Source organism: Aethina tumida, chromosome 2, assembly GCF_024364675.1.
Source record: "Aethina tumida isolate Nest 87 chromosome 2, icAetTumi1.1, whole genome shotgun sequence".
Taxonomy (NCBI): Eukaryota; Metazoa; Arthropoda; class Insecta; order Coleoptera; family Nitidulidae; genus Aethina; species Aethina tumida.
In genome coordinates, this window is record NC_065436.1 from 22,989,498 (window position 1) to 23,016,165 (window position 26,668).

Genomic DNA, 26,668 nt, shown 5'->3' on the forward strand with positions numbered 1-26,668 from the left:
ACATTTTCAGCAATAATGCAATACATAAATTTGTTACAAATAAAAAAATAAGATCATTTAAAATTGATATATTAAATGATTATACAAATTCATCCAAGTTTTGGCTGGAATATAAGTATGTGTTTGAGTCAATCGATAAAAAATTAGAAGCAAAAGAAGAGTTAACATCAATTAATGTTGGAATATTCCTTGATGAATCAAAAAAATTCGACTGTAGGAGAAAAACTAATTCGACAACATATCAGGGTTATAGTATAGACGTAATAGGTTGGTTAGGACAAACTAATAACATAAAGTAAGTATATTTTATTAGCAAAAATTTGTATAGTTATAAAAATAATATAAAAAATTTAATTTAGCTTTGTGATTTTTTGCAAGAAATTAAATTAAAAATTAAATTGTCAAATATTACTTTTCCAAGTGAAATACTGGAGTATCAAACCATTGATAACTCAAATTGCTGGCATTATTGAATACATACTGAACACATCGCCCACTAAAAATAAAAGATTAAATTTATGTGCTAAAGGAAAATTTCTTGTAAAATATGCAAATACTAAAACAATTAAATTCTACCCACCTCTCCATTCGTGCACAATTTTTGATTTCGGTTGATTCTTTAAAACATTGAGGTCTAAGCAGAGTAAAATATGTTACACCCAAACCCGTAGATAACACCGAATGTATTGATTGTAAACATTTATAAAACAGTTTGTCACAATCACAATGCAATCTAAAATATTAATGATTTATTAAACCATACTGCATTGTCGTTACGACAATTTTTAGTACCTAGTGAATAAACCCTGATTACTAAGGCCATGTAAAGATTTTCCGCTTTGAATTACTGAGGGACATTTGTCATGTTGCCTACAGCAACTGTCTTCTTTACTATAAAATCCTAAATCAGAGTCTGATTTTGCTATGTCCCCGTCGCCACACCATTTGGTACCTCAAATAATGTGAAGTGTAATGAGAAACAAAATATACTGATTAATAAAAAAATATATATTTACCAGGAAAAATTAGTTGTAATCTTTTCTTAAAGATATCCAACTGTCCATTGTGAAGAACATCTAACCCCGTCGTAGAATTAGCTAATTTAAATTTTTCCACAGTGTGTTCCAATGAATTAATCAAGTTGTGACTCAATTTAAGTAATTGTTGATCCCTATTATAAATTTCAGTTTTAAACTTTTTAAACTTTGCTTCTATTGAATTTTTTATCAAATTTGGATAAGCAAATTTCAATCGTTCTAAAAAATCTTACTGTAAAATATTTTATTATAAAATAAACACTCTTGTAACCTCTTTTATTAAAGACTCCACATCGTGATAAACCCACTAAACATCCAAAAGATAAACAAAACAAAATTAACAAATTATAGTTCCACATTTTGTGTCTAAAATTAAATAATTAAATACAATACACAAGAATAATTTAACTAAACGATTAACACACATACCTTTAATTTTATAGCTATTAAACACGATATGTAACAAAAGAATGACTTTTAACAAGATATTCAATGAACACATATAATTCAAGCTTATTATATTTTTTCAATGCTAACCACAATTATTAAAATCACAGGTTCCGATACAATATAATTATTCTTGTTATACAGAGTACACGATTTCTGTGTATTAACGGAAAATAAATTTAATTTGGCCATGTCATCATAAATACAATTTCAGGACATTACAAGTTTTTTGTTTGTTCTGCAAGGTTTTAGTTGAAAGTATTTGACTTGAAAATTAATTTTAATTAGTATTGATTGCATAACTATTTACATATTACTTTTTATATTAATTTATATCATTATGTAACTTCACGTTATAATTATATTAGGTAATATTACTACTTATGTTCATTTAATTATTAGACGTTTTATCAAATAAACGAAAACAAACTATTTTATGTTCTTAGCATAAATTATAAAACAATAAATAAAACGGAAGATATTCCGACTTACCTAATAACAAAAGAAGTCGACCTTGTCATTTGCCATCCTGATTTGCCGTCAGCAATGTTTGAAATTACAAACTTATATACTTCTTTAAAGTCAAAGTAAGTCTAATATATTAAATTTATCAGTTATAAAAATCTATAATTTTTTAGGCATGTGCTAATATATAATCCACTTAAACTTAATTTTACAAAGGACATTTTCATTTTATCATTTGCGGGCTCACTTTGGTTAGTATTTCTTCTGGTTTTAATAATTTTGGCGATTTCGTTAAAATTATCAACACGAAGACATTCACTTATACATCCTAAGTACGAAGCTTGGACCTGGGTTGAGATAACACTATGGTCCATTGCAGCAGCGTGTCAGCAAGGTAATAAGAAAACATTTATATGAGTGTATAATAGTTAATCAAGAAACATTCTTCTTTCAAATTAAATCCTTCAGATACTTTTTAAAATATATTTAATTTAAATACATAAAAAACATACTTTTTAAAATATATTTAATTTAAATACATAAAAAACAATGTAAAAAAATATATAAAACATTCTAAAATATATTTTTTATAAAATATTGAAATTATTAACTGTATTTCTTTTCAAGGTTTAAGCAATACTCCATATGGATTTTCAAGTTGCCTAATTTTTTTGATAGGATACATTATGTCTTATTTATTGTATACTGGATTCGCTGCAGCGGTAACGTCCATTTTATTACAATATGACATTTATTATAAATTAAATCTGGAAAATATGAAAAATAATAACTTAAAATTAATATGTCATGGGTCCGCCGATGATTTCGTAAGGAAACTAAACGGGAATTTTGTAAGCATATTTAAAATAAAATAATAGTGTTACAATTGAGTATATAAAAAATATTCCAATAAAACCAATAGTAGGAAATCTAGATGTGCTATTAAACTATATTTACATTTAAGGTTAAAATAATTAGTACTTACGATTTTTCTACAATATTTAAGTTTCTTGAGCACGACAATACTCTTGCGTTAGCTCCAGAAATTTTGACCAATCAATACATAGCTGAGCATGTGCAATATAACATGTCCAAGTACAAAACGTCGACGCTCTATAACATCAACTATATGAAAGGGTTTTACATATTAAGAAACAACAGTTTCAAAGACTTATTGAACACACAGTAAGCAACTTTATGGGTGGCACATTACAATAGAAATAACGCAGTTATTGTTTCAGATTGTTAAGAATGGAGGCAAGTGGTGTATTATCAAATATGCTTCAAAGAAATTTAAAACCTCTACTTAATTCCAACGTAAACTACGGATATTCTAGTGCCGGACTAGAGCATGTTGGATCAGCAGGATTAATCCTCGTAGCGGGTGTATTAGCTGCCGTAATATTTCTTATCGCAGAGTTTATGCTTTCTTTTTATAAAAATACGCATAGAAGTAAATAGTTAAGTTTAAACAACTTCTAGAAATCACATAAGTGGAATAAAAAGGAATGCACAAAATACAATAGACAATAATTAAATTTTATTTAAAAATGGCAGTACATAGCAAAAATATAAAACTGCCAAATACTAAAAAAACTTAATCATAAACTATTTACATTAACATAAGATTTAACATCTTCATAAGATGTGCTTGTCAACAAAGTATTATAACAAATTAAATATGGTGATTAATTGAAATACAATCACGGCATATCGGATATAAAGTTTGATTTTAAACAATTATAAACCAAAAATTTCTTTTTAAAAGACAAACAAATTCAAGTGCATCTCAAATAAAACAAAATAACAAAATTAAGAAGCAAATATTGATTACCTATATACATTTACCATAACATAATTATGATAAAACGTGATTGGGGAAAAACCATGAAAATGCCACACAAGATAGGTAACATATTTGCTCATAATGAAAAATCAGAATCTAGCAAATCACATGATTGATATGTTGACTAGCACTCAAATTCTAACCAGCTATTGAAACTGGTTAGCTTTCTGCACAAATCATTGAGATCAAGTGTCTTTTAAGATAACACCTTTACACTAGAATGTATTTGAAACATAAAATATAGTAAAATATGAATACAATCAGCTGATATTTAAATAGTTACTGATAAATTATCAGTGATAATTACCTCAAGCCAACTATACTTTGTTCTAAATGCAACCAGATTTTAATTTTGGTTAAATCTTGAATTCCATAACTAGTCAAAAAATAACATCTGAATATTTATAATTCTAAATACCTTAAAATAGAATGTTATTTTAAGACATACAATATTTCAATGGGGTACATAATCAAATTAAATTACATAAGTACATAACATGAAAAAACATATTTAGGTTGGCTTGTTAAACAAAATACCACAACATAAAACTGAAATCTTCTGTCCCTCTATTATATTTCAGGATTTTTTACAAATATATAACAAAAATAATTATTAATATTATAATTGTGAATTTTAACTTAATATGTATATTGATTACATTTGAAAAACGCACATAACAATATAAATATAAAACAATTATTAACAAAAATCAGTGTTGGAGATTCTTACAGAGAGATTTTAACTGTATCACATTGTTAATGAGATTAGAAAACAAAGTTATTGAAGAAAATAATTTTGTATATTTGGCACTTAAAATTAAGAACCTTAAATAATTAATTGTAAATGGAATGTATTAAATTGTTGACCATTGTTAAGGAATTAAAGAGAGATGTTGCATTGCACTAATGTAAACCTATCATTACTCAATTCCATGAGCAAAAATCATAACAAGACCTGGTTCAACCATCATATCATCACCCATGTGTCCATTATCACAAGAAAGCACCAAGACAGCCTGCTTACCTGGCACCCTTTTGCACACATAGTTTTCGTACTGCCGCCGGTTGTTTTGTCTGATTTCCAAAGAACACAAACCCGTTGGCCACCGCCTCTCGTGGCAGTTCTCCATTAAATCATCAAGGATGTGAGGTGGACAACCCATTTCAGTCAATGTTCTCTTTATCATTCTCTGAACACAAACATAAGTTAAATAATAAATTCATGCAATTTGCACACAGAGGACATACTTGTAGGACTTCATCTGGAGTAGATATCATACCACCCCATCTAGTAACTCTGGCTCTCTGGAGTGAATTACTCCAACGCAGTACTTCATCTCTCTCCATGGCATCAGCAATTGCTCTCATTGATGGGTTGGATATTCTCATTGCTCGCATAAAATCCTGAAATTAATAAAACGTTTTTATTGCTCAGTATCTCTAATGCAATAATTTGTTTAGTTATAGTATATATAAGTTTCACTTAATTATTTAATAATTTACAATATTCAGGGACAACTTTCTACTGGCCTACTAATTTACGATACTATATGACTACAATAAAATGTGCATTTTTGTTCAACTTACTTTTGGTAGGTGGCTTACCTTAAGAAGATTCATTTCCCTTCTTAAATCAGCAATTAGAAATCTCTGCTCATTCAGTTCCTGCTGAAATTCATTCATTTTTTGCTGTTGGGTATGAATTAATGCTCTTAATTCTTTAACACAGTTATGGTCCTTGAGTTCATCTTTGGGTATAACTAAACCACAACCTAATTCACAAGGCAGTGGTCTTTTTGGATTATGTTCACATTCCTCTAAATGAGATGCTAATGTATCTAGTTTTAGTATTCTGGTACAGCCATACTGGGCATTATCACAATTTATACACAGTCTAAAAATGAAAGTTGCTTCATTACATTTGAAATATATATATTTATAATGCATACCTAGAAAGTAAATTTCGTAATATTCTTGGTACTTGTCTTAATTGTGCTGAAGTTACAGTCTGTCGATCTACAGGGCATGTTGGCTGCCTTGATATCCATTCATTTATACAAGGTTTACAAAACGCATGTTCACAAACAGGTGCCTAAAACTTATCATTAGTATAACACCTCACAAAGCCAGAAAATTTAATAACCTGGAGAGGGTTCTCTAAAACTCCCGAACAAATTGGACAAATAAGTTCTTCATCAACATCTCCTTGGAATCTGTTCAATTCAAATCCCATTTTTTAACTAAAACCCATAACAAAGCTTCTTTGAATTAATATTTTTTAAACAAAAATCTTGCTGTCACAATATGTCTGACAACTTCACTTCTTCTTCTATGATTGTTTCGGTTTCGCGGAATATACCTGTATGGGGTCGCTATGGCAATTTTGTAAATATTTTTCTTAATAGATATAACAACATTCAGCTCGGTGTCGTTTGAACAATAAAAGTTTCAGTTGCAAAATTGACATTTCGTAATGTCTATCCCCACTCAATCATCAGCACGAGAAATTCAAGCACATATAGTGGCCTAAGTACCACGGGGTACGGGGGTAGAATTTCTATTTGCATACTTAAGGTCGCAGATTAAATAGATAAGGTTTTTATTTACTTTAGGTTAGATACGTAAACCTATTGATTAGATGTGATAAACCTATTTACCAGTCTTAACTGTCCATGCTGCAATTTGCGTTTCATTAAAAGGTAGAAAGCTTTCCCAATTCTTTATTTATTCAGCGCACACATTTCAAAACATCTTTATATCAAAACAATTTAAAGAAAAATTATTTTTAGGTTGCTGTTTTCCCATTAAAACTGGATTAGTTTATAGGTTAGTTTGTTTTCTATTATTTTATTTAACTATGAGTGAAACCAAAAGTGTTGCCGTAAAAAGAAATTACAAAAAACAATTTCATAAATCAGGCAGATTTTCGTTAGAAGTAAACTTAAGGGGATTTTTATGTAGCTGCAACAATAGAGAAAAAGATTGTGTAAGGGAAAGCTACAATTTGCTTAATAAATATGCAGATATACTTTATCCTAAAGTAGAAGATAAAAATGAAAACACTGAAGACATTTCTGATGATCTTGCCAGTGAAATCAAGAATTTAAAAAGTGAACAGAAACAATACAGGTTTCAACAATTGGAATCTGGAGCAAAAAACGTATTATTTGTTAAGACTACCTTAGAAAATCCTGTGGAGCTGGCACACAAAATTATGAAAGAAATACATGAATCCAAATCTCACCAAACAAGATTCCTCATCAGATTGGTGCCAATAGAAGTTACATGCAAAGCAAATATGAAGGACATAGAGAGAGCATTCCAGCCACTCATTGAAAAATATTTTCAAAATGAACCAGTGAGTTTCTCTATTGTATACAATCATCGAAATGATAAAGGGTTAAATAGAGATGATGTTATCAAGTGTTTGGGAGAAATGATTTCAAAAACAAACATTGACCATAAAGTGAGTCTGAAGGAGGCTGAGTTTTCAGTAATTGTTGAAGTTATAAGATCATTTGTATTTATTGGAGTTGTGCCTGATTTCATCAAATATAAAAAGTATAATCTTCTAGCTGTGGGTGATAATCCAGAGGTGAAGGAAATCAATCCTCCAGAAGAAAATTCATAACTGTTTCTAAATATTTAGATAATAAATATTGATTAAAACATTCTTGTTTCATTTAAGTCTTGCAGTCACAAAACTTCATATGAATATATTTGTTTGAAATATGTATTTTTTATTTTACACACCTTGAAATTTATGTATATTTAAAAAAGGAATTTTGAATATTATGAGTTCAATAGAAATTATGTGCAAAATAAATCTGAAGGACATAGAGTGAGTATTCCAGCTACTCATTAAAAAATATTTTGAAAAAGAGCCAGTCAGTTTCCCCATTGTATCATTAAAATGGTAAAGGTTCAGATAGAGATGAAATAATCCAATGTTAGGGAGAAATGATTTTAAAAACAAACATTGACCATAAAGTGACTTTAAAGGAGGCTGATTTTTTAGTACTTATTGAAGTTTATAAGATCTTTTGTTTGTATTGGAGTTGTACCTGATTTCATCAAATACAAGTATAATCTTTTTACAATACTTCAGAAAAAAAATTCATAATTTTTTCTATATATTTAGCAATATTTTTGTTGAAAACATTTTTGTTTCATTCAGATCTTACGATCAAAAGACAATGAACATATTTAAATATTTACTTATTAGGAAGTTCATTTAAAAAAGAATTTTTTTTATATTAATTGAGTAACTTTGAACTACGAAAATAGAAAATTAAATATGAATATCAGATATCTGCAGACACATTAATTAGTATTAAGGGATCAGAGTTAAAGTTCAATAAAAATATAATAAGTACCAGGTAGGTAGTATAGACGGCTATTTAACTTGGAAATTACAGATTATTTTATGGTGTCTATTATGATAATTTTATTTACAAACATTCTGAGACTTAGATTGCTTACAATGCCTTTAAGATTTATTCTGAAGGAGCCAGAATTCTTTAAAATGGTGTAATTATTAATCCCCTTATAAAACAGTTTCTCAGAAATTTAAATAAATATTACTGCACTCATATACTATTCCCAAACATGTTTTGCTTACCCTAAAATTAAAATGAAACTACATACCAAATATTTGTCCACATTAAACAGATACTGTATAAAATAACTAACTTGTTAAACAAAAAGACAATTTATTTTAATAATAAGGTAAAAGTGTATTCTTTATACGTATTTTTTCTGTACAACGCATATTGAAGAATAAAAAATATATTACAGACAGGGCATAATTTTAAATGCATATAGACAAATGTCAAAAATATGTAATAAATAATTTACCATTTCCTAATACATTTTTCTTTAAAATAATCTAACACTAATTTTAAAATGTATTTTAACTTAATATTTAATGAAATTAGGAATTTGGTTTTAAAAACATAAATATAAGACAATAGTCCATAATTCAATTAATTAGACCAAAAAATGTACACATTATACAAAGAATTTTTGCTATATAAAAAATATTTCAAAATGTCTTATCACTGTCGAAATCTATAACTTTTATGATAATTGTTCTTGTGGTGAAAATTTCGACGATGTCTACCATTATAAAATGACTTATAGTGATTGGATGAACCATTATTCTGGCTCCAATTCTTCGCGTTGTGGAACTCCTGAAACAAAAGAAACAATTTTTAGCACGTAGTTGTAAATAAATTCTAGAAGTTCAAATACATTTCGGAGTTTGCATTTATGTATTCAGTTTTATCATGCAATAAAATTAGTATTATAGTAAAGAAAGCAGTAAAAAAAGAATTATGGTTATCTATAAATTATATAAATATCCACAATCATTAAGCAATAAACTCTTTTAACTTTAAAATTAGCACTCAGTAGACATTGACACAAATCTAAAAGCAAAACAATAGAAAGATCTACTTCTACCATAAAAAATGGTCAGAAATATACGTACTTACTTGAATTGGATTGTAACCGGGATTCGATTTGAAGCTCGACGACACCTTAGGATGTTTGACGCGTCCTTGGTCTGAACTGTCGGGCGTCAAGGTACGTTTCCTTTCTTCCCGCCGTTCATTGCTCACCTCTTTGTCGAGGGCTGATCGAGTGCCATTCCAAGTAGCCACGGGGGCAGAGTATCCACTGTGAGACATTTTGAACAGTTCGCTCACAGTATTGCTACTGCTGTTACTGCTTCCGGCTGTACTATTGGAATTATTCGTTGATGATTCGCGTTCCCATCGTTTACCGTCAGATGTGGCTGGGGCCAGGTCCGTCGAAGAAGTTACCTGGAACAAAGTATGATTAATTTTAATTATAATATAAACGATCTGAGTTGAGAAATATACAATAGATCGATTTTTTTAATGCGATCTATGGATTCTTATTGGAACTTATTTTACCTGCCAATCACCCTCTGTGGAGTTAGTGGCTGTACACACCCTTATCTCAATGTCCTCCTTCGATAGGTTCGAGTCTTCCGAGTTGCTGGTATCGTCTGCATCGTACGGCACCAGCGACTTGGTCATCTGTCCGGGACTGGATGTAGAAGAGGATGACGACCCGTCTTTATTAATCGTCTTTTTACTGGGAGAGTCCGCACTGATGGGGCTCGCCGCACTGGTGGTTATACGCGAATTTGGCGTCGAAGCAACCGTACCGACGGATCGGTTATTCGAGATGGAGGCTAAAGGTGTCTTATTGGAAGCCGACGGCGCACCGCTGCTGCTGTCCGCTTCCTTGCGAGGCGTTACGGGTGTCGAGCTCACTCTAGCGTTTTCCTTCTGAGGGCTGCCGCCGTTGCTACGTTTTATCACAGACCCGCCGTCTTCTGAATCACTATCACTACCTGTAATTAATTGCATAATTAATTACCCTTAAAAAAATGGAAATGTTGAAAGAAATTACCTGAGGAACTATTGTGTTTCTTGCCATTCCCGTTTACCATGCTCGATGAGACGAGACCGTTTGTTTTGACAATGAGCCTATTTGGAGGCAGTTCAGGACCATACACCTTATTACTTGTGTAGCCAACGCCGTTTGTGGAGGCCTTTGACGTTAAACCAGCGGTGTTGGTGCTACTGCTCGAGGCCTGACTAAAGTCGGCAACCGGTTTCGTTTTGACTGGGGCCGCTGAGGCGGTCAACGTCGTTTTCTGGGAGTACGGTGACGATTCCAGCTCGTAAAGCATAATATACGCGTTTGTATTGAACACTGCTTGGTGTGATATGGGTCGAACCTGGAATAAATATATTTTGAGGTTTCGGCGTTGTTTTCTTTGTTTTAAACTCAAAAATAACACTTCTTTAAGTTTTTAATATTCGTTAATGATATTAGAATATAATATACTAAATATCAATAAAAATATGCATCTTCATAATTCTGTGGAAAAATTAAAAATCATATTCTTTTCATGAATTTGTTTTTTAATTAAGTAATTTTTCGAATAAACTGTCAACAGTAGCATTAAGTGTAATATTATTATATTCCAATATTCTTGAAAAATAAGATAATTTGTGCGCTTTTTAAAAGTTTTTATAGACTATATAGTGTAAATATCACTTAAATTAATATTCATTGGAATGTGTTCATTTATTTATGATGTTGAATGTTAATTAATTTAATTGAAAGATTAAAATTAATTTATATTTTTTGTAAAATTGTATTTTCAATAGTTACTTTGTTGCAATCATTGATACATTAATTTAGAACGCAAAATAAAATACACAAATATACGTTTTATATTACATGTTTATAAACAAAACAGTCTAATAAACTATTAAATCTCATTATTTACAATTTGATTTTAAACAAGAAATGATAAGAAAAATGAAAGTAGATAGATAATTCTTTCATAATTCAGTTATCAATATTTTAAAAATATGTAGATAATGAACAATAAAACTGGAAATAATTTAGTTATGTGTCATAGTAATATCACTTATTCATTTGAGCTAAAAATTTTATAATACTATATACCTACCATACTGTCATCAAACTGGTAAAAATTACCAGAAGGTGCTTGGGCTACTGCTGTGTAGTGTCCACAACTAACATTAGGACCCATATGTGTGACTAAGGCAACGAATCTGTATATCAAGGGAACATTGGGACGGTGCCTTGCGAATTTTGTCAAATCTAGCCTATTTCTAAATGTTACATGTTTTGAAATTTTGTTGTTGCTAACTGAGAATCTTTTTAACTGTATACATAATACCATAGGTGCCCTTTCAAGAGAAAACTGTTTCGTTGCAGGTACCTAAAATAAAATATTACCATTTTTATCATAAAATAATTGAAGATTTACAAATTAGCCATACCTTCTTCTGACAAGCTTCACATTGATAAGACTCATCATCTAATTTTTCTCTTGAGAAATACGACTCAAGAGCTTCGTCAACTGTTTGTGCTTTCCTAATGTCTAGTAGCAGATCTTGAAAATGTTGGAATGTAGTACTAACATGTCCACATTTTAAACACCTCACAGCCGATCTTAAATATCCTCCCAGAATTTGATTTAAGGGAGTTGTCTCTTTAGTCTTTGAATCAAATTCACTATTGTTTTTGAAACGACTTAAATATGATTTTTCCATGGCTTCAACTAAATAACGTAGAAACTCATGTGCATCTTCTTGCCTTCCTGGTATTAAATTTCTACACACCATTCTTAATTTATTATAAATTAACATTGGACGGATTGTGGTAGCATTACGCTGCTGAGACTCTTGCAATGTTTTTCTCATTGCACAAATGATGCACACAGTCCCTAAAATATTATCTAATAAAATCATAATTCTACTACTTATCATTTTGTGTACTGACCAGAATTTTGGCAAATAGATGAGTGCTCTTTATCTGACATCAACCAATTAACAAGTGCGGGAACATGAAATAGTGCTTGCAGTGTTGAATTTAAATAACAAGTATTGCCCATATTAACCATTCCTGCACCAACAGACCAGTCACAATTATTCCAACCCAATTGCACAGCTTCCAATGGGTACAGTTCATGCTTTGCCAATTTCAAAGTTTCATCTGCTCCCATATCTTCCTCAGGTTTACTGTTATAATTGAGTTAATTAGTAGGGTACACAAAGAAAAATTTATGAGCAGGTCTTACCTTGCTTTTGGTGTGTCTGTGCTCTTTAAAACAATATATTTCGACTTTAATTTGTCAAGAACGGTAGTCTGATAGCTACCTGCGGAATCAAAATCAATGTCCGATAATAGCGCCTTTTTTGTGGATCCCGCTAATTGCGAATCCAATGAGTTTTCACTTTCGCTTTTCGTTAATGATGTGCGGAGGGCCGCACTAACGGGATCCAAAGTAGAAGCCGGCATCCCTATAAACTCACACGTGCAGAGACAACAGAAACCCCGCGTTGTGTGCTCGCCTTACCGTATTGTTTGTTGCTTAATTATGCTATCTTACTAATTTCAGTCTGACCACTAGCATATCTGCAATTAAATCTTAGTTTTCGACCGCCACCAATTCAAACACAATCGAAACTATTAGAAATATAAAATACCGAACACAACATAAATTCAATGGGAAACACGGGCTCAACCTTACTGGCTCCTACCGATGTCAAAGTGCCAATGCGCAACTCCGATCGCCCCACCACCGTTGCCAATTCGCGGCCGATTGCGGAGTCACGGGGAACCAATAATCGCACTTTTGGTGACTTTATCTGTCTTTTACAACGTGCGTTTTTTACTTTTCTAAAAACTTCACAAAATTAAATTAAATGTCAAAATTTATAGCGTGTGCATACTTATGAATATTCCTTTAATATCCTATACTTATTTATTGGTGTTATTCAAAATTCCTCACCTCAGAAATACTAATTTATTGGTTTTATAGGGTTGACTTAAATGTTGACATTTCACTATCTCCAATAGATACAAATACTTAATAAATCAATTTTCGCGTATGCAAGAAAAAAATATTTGAGAATTGTTTTAAATGAAACGCGACAACGACGCTTATCTTGGATATGTCGATGGACCTGAAATCTCTTGGTATTGAACTGTACTATGGAGAATCCATAATTTTAAACACTTCAAAATAGTATCAAATAAAAGCTAATTATTTCTGTTTGTAATACATGATGATATTGTTAAAATTCGCCACTGCTGTCTTAATTGTTGGTTCGTACCTTTTGTCAACAAATATTATAAAATTTGTTGCCAAAATAGATTCCTCTCTTTATGTAGGCAACCAAATAAACAGTAGGTATATTTTTTGTCTCATTGTTCTTCACGTGCTTTATTTTTAAAATTATTTTTAATTTTTATTTCGAATTTCTTATATTTAAATTGGAAATTTACCAATTTTTTAGTAAATTTGTTAACACTAAGTATATTTTAGCTATTTCCTCATAATCCGAATTAATTATGAAATATAATTTATACTATTCCTTGAGAACTTAACATAGAATCTAAATTTAAAAGATACCAATCGTAAAATGTTTACGTAATCTGCTTAAATTTCTGATTTATTTAATTTTAGTAAATTCACTATTAACTAATATATATATATATATATATATATATATATATATATATATATATATATATATATATATATATATATATATATATATATATGTACATTTAAGTTAAATTACAAAATAATTGTACGAAAAACATTTTTAAATTATAGATGGAAGGTACACAAATATTTTAAATCAGCAACTTTACCACTTTGTAATTTATATAAAGTCCAAAAATGTTGAGGATATTGAAAAAAGAGCGCTAACTAACCAGTCAGTTGTAAATAAGCCACTGTAGAGTCCCTATTGCCTCTCAGTCTAGTATACAAGTGAGATATAACACTTTGTGCAACATTGAATCCACCTGTGATTTCCATTTGATTGACCCCAGATTTCAACATTCCTCTGTCATTTTGAAATAATTTATTTATTTATATAATTTATATATTCTCATATCATTTATAATCTAGGCATAATTATTCGAACAAATTTCGACAAACACTATGGTAATCAATTGTAAAATAATTGCAAATTAGTTCTTTAAAAATTAAATAGTCTCATTTTTTTCTTGTTTCATCAATTTATTTCCACAATACATGTTGAATATTTAAAATACAATATCACTTAAGCTGTATGACCAAAATCATAGTAATTGTTAATCATACTTATAACATAATGATATTTGAAGTTTGAAAAATATTTTTACACAAATTTTTATGAAATATTGTGAATTGCAACCCCTTCCTCTCTTCTTTATCTATGATGACATAAAAAAATTTCCTTATCCAGTACACATTGCACAAGGCAAGTTGACCATCTAATGCCTAATTGGATATATCCACGTTATTTGGTACTTTCACCATTTTCATGTTGTCTCTTTAAATGGAGAGGACACTTTTTATAATTTCTGTATGATTATCTATTATAAAGCGTCGGATTCGGGAGGATGAAATTAAACAAGATTCAGATTCTCAGTTTTATTGTTTCTTAGACAAAGACAAGATATATCACATTAATTAAACGTACGGAATACATATTTTTTTTTTGATTTCAATTGACATACAGTACATTAAGCTCGATAGAAGGGGATGAACAGAAGAAAATAACTTTGCCCAAAGCTTTAAGCTTCTTCACATAGATCAAGCTATACGTTTGAACATATTGCAAGAAGTATGAGTGTTGCGTTAATATGTGGGTACTAATTGTAAGATATGTAGGTATAAGTATTTATTTTACATATATCCAATATAGTCGTATAAAAATAACACTTGAGTTTACAATTATTTTGTTATACGCCTTGAAAATTATTCTAAAAGGAAATTTTTAAAAATAAATTTGTGTTATTTAGATTTTGAGGGCTTGTTTTATATTTTAATCATAATATCATGATAATCAGGACGATGTACTAAAGGTTTTAAAAAAGGTTATGAATGTTATCAAAATTTAATTTAAATATATTATATTTTATATAATTAAAAATAAAAATACACGGAATATAATATTAAATTAGTAAAATATTTAGTGAATCGACCTGAATAACATATTCGTGATTAAAGAAATATAAAGCAATAATAAAAAGAGAAGTAATGTAAATATTATTTAAAACCAATTAAATAGTAAAAATGAAATAAAAAATAAAATAACTGGGGGCTCAACATAAAAATCTTGGTACTGTACCTCAAACAAACAACTAATTATTCATAATGTAAAGGAAAAATAAATAAAGAAGTATTATACTTTATTTTATTTAATTAAATTGGGGTGTCTTAATAATCCCTACAGAATTGACAAATATATTTCAATAAAAGGCATTTTCCTATAACAATTAACGTTTCTTCTAATTATGTATTTTAAAACTGTTTCATAAAATATTTCTTAAACATAAACCTTTAATATTTTTATTAAAAATTCTGCAGTTTTTATTAAAGCACCATTTAAAAAATATGGTACATAATTTTCAGAGACATTTACTAATCTTATCCCCATAACAAAGTTCTATCTAAATGTTATTTTTAATACGTATAAGTATTTTTGCTAGACTATTTATGTGTACACATGATTTAATGTTCCTTATAATTAATTTATCTGAGAATTATTTTATTGTTTATTAAATAAGAAAAATAAAGGAAAAAATTACAACAACACAGTATATGTTTATATTTTCATATTGTTTGAGATAGGTACAATTTAGTTTATAATTGTTCATATTACATAAGTATGTCAAAGAATCCATAATTATTTCATATACATATAACACATTATAGCATTTTATTATAAATTATAATAAAGACTCTATTAAGAATAAATATATATTCAATGTAGAAAAATTTTTTAAAGACCAACAAGTTTATTTCGATTACCGACATCCGTAATCAAAATTTTGAAGATGTAAACAATCAATGCCTGTCGAGAAAATAATTGAATTTTATTGATATGACTGATAATTGATTACGTTGCATAGGGATTGTCAATAGGGTTCGATACACCAGTTATGCAATATAGATTTTACAACAATTATTAGAGCATCATAAATACAATTTTCAATATAAAATTATATCAGATTCATATTCAAAACTTAACATGTATAACATGCAATTATTTATTATAATTAGTGATTACAATCACTTAAATTATAAGTTAATATAAATTTGCTTTAACAAAAAGGGTTACAATGGTAATTTAAATGATTACATAACATGTTTCCAATAAATTCTGTCATTGTATTGTATATGGTATGAACATCATACTTACAATTTCATAATTAATATTATTTGCATATGAACCTAGTTACCAGGTGTATTCCATATGGTGTACTTTCTACAAAAAAATAAAAATTCCGTAAAATATCTTTGTAAATTATTAATAAATATTCAATTAAGTATATAGTACATTAAATCATACATATTATATACATGGTGGAATTGTAATTAATGTTTATTTGTGCTATTGTAAATTCATATTTGATTGTCAAGTTGTGTTTTAGTAAAATTTAATTATTTTTTGTACATAAGATTAAAATTGTAAATCTAATTAAAAATTAAAAATGCACTAATGTGAAAGTTGATAATGTAGTAGATGTGAGAATTTAAAATGGCCAGCCAGAATACAGAATACAAATGATCAATAAATAATAACTAAATAACAATAATAATATAGATATTATAGTAATTATAATAAAAATACTTAAAATTTTTGTAAAAATTGTAAAATATTGAATATTTTATTGTTTTTCATTTTAGGTATTTGATTCAAACTACACTGATTTATTTGTACTTATTAAATTAATGTTTTATTGGTTCATAACCTTTGAAGGACGGAAATTATATTTACAATCATTTTATAGATATAAATATTTTGAATTTGTGCTTATAAAATATTAAAAACTTAATAAAATTGTTAATTAAGGTAATAAACACCTTTGTGAGTTACAGTGGTCCACCGTGTATATGACAAACTAATAAAACTTCTGCAATTAAAATGAACAAATCCAAATATGAATTAAATCTTTTTTACATTTAAATATGTACAAGATTCAGTGCGTATGGATGCGTAGAAATTTTTTAGTTTGTCGTTTATATTTATACAATAAAAAATAGACATAGGTCAGATCACGTAGAAAAAATAGTGGTTACAACCATTTCGTAGGAAGAGACGTATAAAATGTTTGTATTTTACTACAACCTATCCAGTGATTTATTTGATTGCGAACCGTAGCTTCTGTTTCTTGACGAAGTCCTGTGCAGCTCTATCGCCCGTCCTTGACTCTAAGATCTGGAGAATTGGATGATCTGCAATATCGAAAATTAAATAAAATTAAAATGTAACAATTAAGTTACGGAGAGTACTTTTTTGGTGCTGCTGCATCAAAACTAAATCCACTGGTTTCAATCCATGGAAATTATCCACACCAGGTCCAGTATCTGCCACTCCTGGTATGCTGCCCAAAGATAAGAAAGCTTCACCCGCAAAATCGTTGGCCGTGAGCACGTCATGGTCCATGACTGTAAAAGCTATCATTGCTCCGGACGAACGACACTGCTCCAGGGAGACGCTGAATTCGAAACACTCGTCGAATATGGGGTGCAGCGTTTTCTTGTGGACGTTGGTCTGCTGCTCGTTGCAATGCGGGAACACCCGGTGTGGCAGGAGTTCGATTATCACGAACGGATCGCTGAAACCGTTCGGGTCTAGCGGGATGATGTCGCGTGCGTGAAGCACCTTGGACAAAAAAAAAATGTTGGAACCAGAAATAAACCTTGTTTGTTTACTTACCTCTACACACAGTGAATCGTGATTGAAATAGGCTCGGACTGCCAGATTTCCGTAAGGACTACTCGAAATGTTCATTTGTTCGTGCAACCTTTGACCATAGAAGATTTCTATGAGCGATTCGGTGTCAGTCCTGTGGTACTGCAGTCTTTGTTCGATTTGACAGAAGGCATCTGAATGTAAAACATCGGTGCTCAAAGCCTGTCCTTCCGAGTGGAAAAAGTCCACCAGCAACTCCAAGGCCGAGTGTAGCCGTTCGTGGAACATTGGAGGAATTTCGTCGTTGGTCGTGCCGCCATCCATCTGATGGCTGAGTTCGTCCAGTGTGTATTCCCACACCTTAAAAAATTGTACGTCAGTAAATGGGTTTTATTTGTTTTTCAATCGAGTGTAATGTGTACTAACCTCGTAGAGCACCTTCTGGAAATTTTGTGGTAAAAGTGCTACGTTTAGCACCTGAAGATGCGTGTGCAAGTAATCGAATAGTGGTTCTACTGCTTGGTTTGTGGGCAATGTGTCGGGGGACCACGCTACATGGAACATGGCTTTTCTGAGAGCTTCTTGCATTTGAGGACCGATTCTTTTCAAAATGTCCATGATACGTACTTGGAATTGATTGAGGGTACTGTCTAACTGTGTAGTCAACGTTGCAAATTGCATTTCAGTTGCGATTGATTCTAGAGTTACAAAGTCGAAATAATTTTCTGAAATATAATTAGCATCTTTAGTAATATCATGGTTAATTTTCCAATACCTCAGTTGTCGATGTTGTATAGGCATGTATGGAATAGTAATGTGGGATTATTCAAGCGTGAACAACAATAAGGGTTCGTTCAGTTACTCACCTAACAACGATACAAATTTATAAACGTATTCTAAGTTATTGGAGGCAATGCACATCTCCTCGCTTATTTTAAATGGTCCCAATCGGTCGAAATAGCCAGTCTCCATGAGTGCTTGGTACGTGATGTCGGCGTACAGCAATGCCGCCGAACATATGCAATCCAACAGTTGTGACAGCAACGTTATAGAATGGATTTTAGGCCACTGCAAAAGCCTCCAAAAATCTCTCAACTGACAAAACATCGCCACGACGTCAACGGCAGACGAACTGTGCTTCACCAGTTTGTCTCCTTCGCATGGTTTTTGCAAATCAACGGCGGTACGCACCTATGCCCAAAATAAAATATCACATTTTTTGTTAGACATCCAATAAGATTTTGTATTTAAAATGTTTATTTTAATAAAAAAATGAGATGAGCTTTATTTTCAATTTGCATTTTAGGTTTCATAGAAACAGGTAAAAAATATTAGTATTGCTGCTAAATTTGCTGAAAATTTTTAGGTATTTAAGTATTGAAATGCCAATTAACCGTAATGACAATCTCGTTCATTTGGAAATTTAATTAGAATATTCGCTTTGCCAGATTGCCAACACAGTTGCGAGAGCGTGTCTAAACTTAATTGATTAGCTTTATTGAATTATTAATTGATTTTCGCTTTTTTGCAAAGCGGTTTTAATTAATATGCTAATGAGATGTGATTTTTGCGCTTCCACGATTATAATTGCTGTAGAGACAAAGAATAAACTACTTTTCATAAATCTCAATGAAAATGTTTGAAAACAAACAATAATGCAAATTATTTGACTAATTAGAATTTTGGTTAAAAAATCTTTTGTCGTAAAAGATACTAGACATTTAGACAAATTGTAAAAAAATTGTAAAAATTAAAATTGAAATAAATATAGTTAAATCTTAAATTCAGTATGTATTATCCTAAAATACATACGTATCTACAATTCAATGAAATTATTAATTTATTTAATTTACAATGGTCTTAAACCATACGAGGTCCTCTGAACGTCAACCGAAATTAAAGCCTATCTGGAGAAATGGGAAATTGTAAACGATCCGAAACACAAATCCATAATTGTGACGTTAAAAGATCAAAGACCGATGTTTTATCTTGCTGGTCCCAATCTCCAGACATTAACCTTATACAAAAGTTAAAAGATCACGTTTATAGCCAAATACGACATAAAAATTTTATTAATTTCAATGAATTCTTCTCAGCAATCCAGGAAACTTGTCTGATATTCGGAAATTGGTGTCTGTGCCATGGATATAAACAAAAAGGATCCCTTTCAAAATTAAAATTGCTATATTTGAGTTTAGCACAATTCCAAAAAAATATACGTAACATTTTATAGCATAAGGATGTTGTAGTTTTAACAGTTCTTATTAAATATAACATACGACTAAAATATTTAATATTTCATAAAATTGGTTTAATAAAATGGATTCTGAAATATTTTAGGAGGAACGACCTTATATTAAATCTATTTAATAAATGTTATTAATATAACGGCAAGTTAGATGTGAATAAAATTTTTTGGGAATTGAAACTTAATTGAAACTACTTAAACACAGAAAATATTTTCATATACGAGGATGATCTGAAAAGTTTCCGACCTCAACCCAAAGAAGGCGGCACTCGTCAATAAAAGCTAGTGAATATAGTTGTGTATCTTTTGACAGGTACTCACCAAAATTTCGGTCAATTTTGGAAGCGCAGTTTTTAGTTGACAGTCGTTTTTGTACTGACAATAACATTGCTAAAGTTTACTAATACGACTGCCGAATTAAAGTGAGAGAGATAGCAGAGGTAATGAAAATGTCCAAAGAAGTGTCTGTCACATATTAAATCAAGATTTAGACATGGGAAAGCTGTCCGCGCAAAAACAATTTTTTCGGCTGGGAAAGTAATGACGACTGCTTTTTGGGATAGTCATGGAGTTATCTTAATTGATTATCTTCAAAAAGGAAAAACCATTATAGCACCTTAGTACGCATCATTACTTGACAAGTTGAAGGCAGAAATTGCGGAAAAACGGCCACATTTGCAGAAAAAGATAATTCTGTTTTACCAAGACAACGCACCGCGGTTTCCATGACAAACATCTACGAATTACGGTTTGAACTGCTTGACCATCCGTCTTATTCACCAGATCTAGCCCCAAGCGACTTCTTTTTGTTTCCTCTTAAAAAAAATGCGCTCGGAGGACAGAGATTTTCGTCAAATGAGGAGGCAATCCTCTGTGACGAAAAACACCGAGTACTATTTGAAATGGTTAGAGAGATGGGAGCACCGCTGGGAGAAGTGTATAGAGTTACAAAGAGACTATGTAGAAAAATAAATAAAAAAATTAAGAAAAAAATTGTTGTGTCATTGTTAAGTTGGAAACTCTTCAGACACCCACGTAAATTTTACTTTGGAATGTAATATAGAAATAATTAACGTACTCTGTCTTGTATTCTGTTTTTAAAAATATTTCAATTAAAATGGTTTAACAATTCTATTATGAAATATAAATTAATTCAATATTCAATAAATGCTTTTATTGATATAATGAAATTTAATAATGCAGAAACTAATACAAATAATGTCAGTTCAGTGAATTCCAGGATAAATAAAATTTATTAATTGCATAACAATTTAAAACAAAACATATTTAACACAACAGTATTTGCAAATTTATTAAAATTTGTCGCTTTATTAATATTATGTTAGTGCTGCTCAAAATTAAAGTTGCTATATTTATGTCTAGCTCAATTCAGAAAAGTATATGTAACATGGAATAAAAATATAATAGTGTTTGGACAAGTGTTTACAAAAAACAATAATAAATTAATACTATTTTATTAGTTCATATTAAATAAAAGAGTGGTGATTAAAATATTAAACATTTGCTATAATTTGCTTTAATAATGACTACCATTGTAACTTATGGTAAATCATAAGTTTAGTTTAAATTAAACGAAAATGTAAACTTTGAAAATTAGATAATCCTACATTATTAACACTAACGTTTGAATACGTAAAATACATTTAACTCGTAAACACTTTAATGGGAAATTTGTAGTGTATTAACCTAAATCGCGATTAAGTCCCACTAATTGCGATAAGTTATTACACGAATCTTGCACCTATTAGACATAGTGTGGGTCCCCGATACGCGATAAATTTCCTTTAACGCAAATTCGGGAGAATTAATAATTCAGCACGGGCCGATCCGCGGGCCCCCCCTACCCAACGTTAGTTACGCCCCTGTGTATAATTATTCACTTATCCCTTTCGAACGCCTTCGCTTCGAACACGAGACGGCCAACAGACGGTTGCGAAGCAATCGTGACATCCGAGTAATTTGTGGTCGCACCCGGATCGAGATTTTGGTTGGAACTGCGTAAATCTTCCACCGTTACCGGCTAAAAACATTCGCGTATATTAATAAAGTTTTGCGGCAGTGTGCTCCCGTATATTGACAAAGGATTAAGCCGAAAGCTAATATTTTCTCATTTTTCATTTTCGATGTTTGATTTACGGTTTCGTTTATTAATTAATCAACGAACGCATTTTCTCACCCTTTGTAGCGCCTTCGACTTGCAAACGGTGAGCCAGCAACTGACTGACGGTTCGAACCACTCGTGACATCTGACAAGGAGCAACTTGTGGTCGCCGCCCGACGGGAGGTTCTGGTTGAAGCTGGCTAGATCTTTCACTTCCAAATAGACGGAAAATATCAAACGGCTGTAAGCCGCGTCCGGATGTTCGTTCTGATTGAGGAACGATATTACTTCGTCGGACATCAGCTTGTCGATCTGTTTGAAGACCACGCTGAAGTATGGGATGCCATTTGTTCTGCAATATATGATTCATATATGTCACTAAAACACATAAATATCTAAAAATTTTCTTTTAGAAATTCATTATTTTCCATTGTTTTATCGGCATTATTTTACTTAAATCGTCTTCAAGAATAAACAACAAACCAGATGAATAACAAACCTTATGAATAGTCATTAGAAAGATGTGTAAATTATGCATCCAAAAGTACATATTAGATATTTGAGTTACTGCTGTCGAAAATTCAAACTTTATGCAATGTTTAACATTTCACAATCACTTTCACCATTCTGGTTTTTTTTCAACAACAGATATTTCCAATATCACAATTATTACAATTTTAATTGTCAGTTTATACAATTATAAGCATTTTAAACGATTTGAAGAATAATTAAAATACGCGAATATTTAAATTTACTGCTCTATTTCTGTGTGTTTAATACATTTAAACTGTTTAGACAGCTTCGACTTGAACTTTTACGTTTCCTATCTCACTTGACCTTCTCGTATAAGATACCAGCGATAGTCAATCATCATTTGCTCGTCACTGAATCTCTGAAATTTTCTATTTATTTTAGTCATACATTGATGAAACCTTCATAGTTACTTAGTTATTTTTAGTTTTTTTATTCGCTGTTTTTGTCTGTAATTTTTTTAAATTCAATTTTAAATGATTTTTTCTGTTTTTAGTAGTAGTAGGTTTTTAATGATTTATTAATTTTTTTGTGTTTTAAGTAATTATTAATAACTTTTTATATTTTTAGTAGTTTTTACGGATTTTTTTCAATAATTTTTAAGATTTCTTGTGCCTTCAGTAATTTTTTAAATTTTTGATTAATTTTGATACTTTTTTTAATTTTTAATTAAATTATAATTTTTGGTATTTTAATGTTTCGAACAAAATATATTTTTAATTTCGTATATAGTTACTCTATTTTATTATAATTAATTAATATTTCATGTAGTTATTTATACAATATTCAATATATATTTGAATATTTAAATATTTTATATAATTGATATTTATTAAATTATACAATTGTTAATGAGTACTTTATTATTATTATTATTTTATTGATTAAGAAAGAATTAAAGCAAAATAGTATTTAAATAATAATATTAATTATTATTACAATATGAAGATAAGAAAAATTAAATTACTACAATATTTATGAATTTATTAATAATATTATATAAATATTTTTTTTAATAATATAATAATAAATATATACAAATTTAAAAATTAAAATTCCATTTTGTAACCATTCAAAATTTTCTAAAACTAGTAAATTTAATTTAGATAATGAAGATTATGAATTCTGCTTGAAATATGAAACATTTTCCTTAAATAGAAATATTAGATAAATAACTAGATATAACTAGATATGTTTATATACATTAAATTAATTTATAAAAGAAAATAAGTTTTTATTGTTATATGCGATTAGTTCTATTTTCACATAAATGTACTTTTCAAATATTAATTTAATTTAATTTTAGCAACAAATCTTTTGTGAAATAAATTGTTGATAAAAAAATAAATTAAATTTTATGAATAAAAATCTTTTTTGATACTAGAGTAATAAAAATATGAAAATTACTAGAAGTTATAAATAATTTCTAAGATATTAAACCAACGCCTAGAGCCCGTTTAATAAAACTAAATTACTGTTAATTGTCTTATTCGAACCTGGAAATCAAAACTGAATATTTTGATATAAATATGAATTAGAATTAATGAACATTAATTGAAATATTGCGACTCGTGTATTTCAATTGTTTGTAATTTTGTAGCAATCACACATTTATATTGCCCTAAAAACTTGTCAACGACTCTTTGAAATACTCCTAACATATTACATTAAATCGACTGTTTTTATATAATGTAAATAATTTGAATACCAATATGGAACATTCAGTTCAATTGAACTATTTGATTATATTGGAAATATGTTACTCAGGAAGTAGACACTATTTAAATATACTACCCATACAATTAAAATTACTGAGAATTACAATTTGCCATATTTCATCGCTTGATACAGTTTATACGAGTAAAAAGTTGTAGCTACCAATACAATATAGTATTTTCATTTTTTCGTTTAATACTGGTCAGCTGCAACTTATTAGAAATTGAATAAGCTGTCTATTAAAAATGTAAACCGTTGTTGAAATTTTCATTGTTGAAAAAAGTTAGAAAAATATATGTGAACATCGTCAAAAATTCATGAAATTTGAACTTTCCAATGGGATGTTTCTACAGCTGTAACTCAGTTATTTTTCTTACGAATTGTATTCATCTCAATGGGGATTGCCTTTAATTGAGGAAACCGCTTTGAGTAAAATAACAAACCTAAGGACGCAAATTTGTCAGAGAATTTGTGAGAAAATTGCTGTATACCATGAATCGAAATTTGTATTTTAGTATTATATTTCGTTCTTTCAAAGCTGTTTCAAATGAATTCGTAATTCTCCATAATTAAAAAAATATATATATATAACCAAATTAAATTTTCTTATGGCGTGAAAATTACTAGAAAATTAAAAAGAATATGGGCATGGAATAGGGCCGGCGGAAATGGCGATAATTAAATTATACAATAGGCTTTGCAGCTCTTTTAAAAAAGTGCTAATCGAGAAAACCTCACGCTGCAATAACAGGAAACACTTACCCTTCGAAAAGCGGATGATAATGGGAGAGGCCGTGCTTGAGCTGAACATAGACCTCCGAACAGAAATCCACGAAGGAGGCATCGTATTCGTCGGAGATTATGAAACTGGCGCGTAGATAGTTGAACCACTCCGGAGTGCCCTTCCTTAACGTGGCCACTATCTCGCCACGGATTTCCTTATTAAATGGGCAACATTTCCAGAATGCTTTCTGAAACAGATTGAATTAGAAGGGGCCGCGTCATTTACCAGTAAATTCACTTTTATGCCAACGCATAAAAAAAAGACGTCTTATACGTGACGAATTTCCCACCCGTTGGTTTAACTGGAGTTTATGGGATCCAGACAAAATCTGTTTTATTTAAGGAAACATTGGGATTTATTTGAGGCTCAAGACCTTTCAAACAAATATGCTTTGCTTACTTATAGAAGCACCATTGCATATTTAACTAAACTTACCATGTTCGATAAGTAAGCCAAACATCTCAAGACATATTCCAGTCGAACTAAAGATGGCGGATGAAGAGCCGGGAATAATTGTCGATGGTGTCTTAATTGTTGTAACCATCGTTCTGAAAAAATTAACAAATAGAACGATTGTTTTGAGGAAGTAATGAATTTCCTTGTTGAAATTTAACTTCAATATCCTTATAAAGGACTTTAAAATGTTTCCAAACAACCCCAGAACTTAAACTTAATTTAAAAAATACAAAAAACAGTTGTTTGGAGCGATGTGTCTGAACGATAAAATAACTTTAATTAATAATTTCAACAGCAAGAATGAATTTAATTGTTTCCTGGGAGGACGAAAAATGAACTTCGGCAGAAGTGATTATCGGTCTAATGTAACCAACAGCGACGTTCGCACAAAAGTAATTATTGACTGCAAAGTTTATTATCCCGAGAATTGTAAAGACAAGTTCAACTTTAGTAAGGGGTTTTCTCTCTCAGGTATTGGCGGCGATGTGCCGAGAAAATTCATCTCAGACTTATCGATGCGACCCGATATCCTATTAAAACTTTTTGGGATTCTTTCGTTTGTATTAGGACCTAATTTAAATGTATTGGCCTTCCATTTTTATGGAATACGTTTACTGGTATCGCCCTTTTGATGGTGCTTGTCGATATAACAAGAGACACTTCGCCTACCTTTTAATGGCAATTTTGTAAATTGCTGTTGGCAATATCATCGTTATTAGATCATATTGGGAAAATTT

The 26,668-nt window shown here is 30.1% G+C and overlaps 6 protein-coding genes across 9 annotated transcripts in view; 2 read left to right on the forward strand and 4 right to left on the reverse strand.

Annotated features, from left to right (window-relative positions):
• Positions 1-291: 291 nt before the first annotated feature.
• Positions 292-1,707, reverse strand: LOC109596767 (phospholipase A2). Its single transcript, XM_020012347.2, has 6 exons — positions 1,467-1,707; positions 1,309-1,403; positions 1,017-1,256; positions 793-952; positions 581-733; positions 292-496 (listed from the first exon to the last, which is right to left on the reverse strand). The coding sequence occupies exons 2-6, from the start codon at positions 1,394-1,396 to the stop codon at positions 409-411; spliced, it is 729 nt and encodes a 242-aa protein (XP_019867906.1). The 5' UTR covers positions 1,397-1,403; positions 1,467-1,707; the 3' UTR covers positions 292-408.
• Positions 1,708-1,958: 251 nt separating this feature from the next.
• LOC126264516 (uncharacterized) lies at positions 1,959-3,667 on the forward strand. Its single transcript, XM_049962832.1, has 5 exons — positions 1,959-2,071; positions 2,123-2,343; positions 2,577-2,800; positions 2,914-3,134; positions 3,191-3,667. The coding sequence occupies exons 1-5, from the start codon at positions 2,031-2,033 to the stop codon at positions 3,408-3,410; spliced, it is 927 nt and encodes a 308-aa protein (XP_049818789.1). The 5' UTR covers positions 1,959-2,030; the 3' UTR covers positions 3,411-3,667.
• LOC109596784 (E3 ubiquitin-protein ligase NRDP1) lies at positions 3,475-6,122 on the reverse strand. The gene is made up of 5 exons (XM_020012366.2): positions 5,939-6,122; positions 5,745-5,887; positions 5,401-5,689; positions 5,044-5,199; positions 3,475-4,985 (listed from the first exon to the last, which is right to left on the reverse strand). The coding sequence occupies exons 1-5, from the start codon at positions 6,026-6,028 to the stop codon at positions 4,716-4,718; spliced, it is 948 nt and encodes a 315-aa protein (XP_019867925.1). The 5' UTR covers positions 6,029-6,122; the 3' UTR covers positions 3,475-4,715.
• Positions 6,123-6,305: 183 nt separating this feature from the next.
• On the forward strand, positions 6,306-7,464 carry LOC109596785 (THUMP domain-containing protein 1 homolog). Its single transcript, XM_020012368.2, has 2 exons — positions 6,306-6,494; positions 6,585-7,464. The coding sequence occupies exon 2, from the start codon at positions 6,653-6,655 to the stop codon at positions 7,424-7,426; it is 774 nt and encodes a 257-aa protein (XP_019867927.1). The 5' UTR covers positions 6,306-6,494; positions 6,585-6,652; the 3' UTR covers positions 7,427-7,464.
• A 1,042-nt stretch (positions 7,465-8,506) lies between these two features.
• LOC109596786 (ubiquitin carboxyl-terminal hydrolase 36) lies at positions 8,507-12,924 on the reverse strand. 4 transcript variants are annotated; one of them, XM_020012371.2, is made up of 9 exons: positions 12,731-12,924; positions 12,452-12,674; positions 12,154-12,392; positions 11,652-12,097; positions 11,315-11,590; positions 10,240-10,570; positions 9,774-10,180; positions 9,291-9,620; positions 8,507-8,987 (listed from the first exon to the last, which is right to left on the reverse strand). In XM_020012371.2, the coding sequence occupies exons 2-9, from the start codon at positions 12,670-12,672 to the stop codon at positions 8,853-8,855; spliced, it is 2,385 nt and encodes a 794-aa protein (XP_019867930.2). In that variant the 5' UTR covers positions 12,673-12,674; positions 12,731-12,924; the 3' UTR covers positions 8,507-8,852. The 4 variants fall into 4 exon arrangements, with proteins under 4 accessions (XP_019867930.2, XP_019867931.1, XP_019867928.2 ...); XM_020012372.2 differs by having other exon boundaries at positions 9,287-9,620; positions 9,735-10,180; XM_020012369.2 differs by having other exon boundaries at positions 9,735-10,180; positions 12,731-12,922.
• Positions 12,925-17,071: 4,147 nt separating this feature from the next.
• The window catches only part of LOC109596741 (BAI1-associated protein 3), an 85,265-nt gene continuing 75,668 nt past the window's right edge, over positions 17,072-26,668 (reverse strand). The window contains exons 12-19 of the mRNA XM_020012321.2: positions 25,911-26,023; positions 25,454-25,662; positions 22,520-22,796; positions 18,941-19,265; positions 18,501-18,799; positions 18,099-18,434; positions 17,672-18,044; positions 17,072-17,614 (exon numbers count right to left, since the gene is read on the reverse strand). Coding sequence (XP_019867880.1) covers positions 17,520-17,614; positions 17,672-18,044; positions 18,099-18,434; positions 18,501-18,799; positions 18,941-19,265; positions 22,520-22,796; positions 25,454-25,662; positions 25,911-26,023 — 2,027 coding nt within the window. The 3' untranslated portion in view covers positions 17,072-17,519. The remainder of the gene's footprint in view (positions 17,615-17,671; positions 18,045-18,098; positions 18,435-18,500; positions 18,800-18,940; positions 19,266-22,519; positions 22,797-25,453; positions 25,663-25,910; positions 26,024-26,668) is intronic.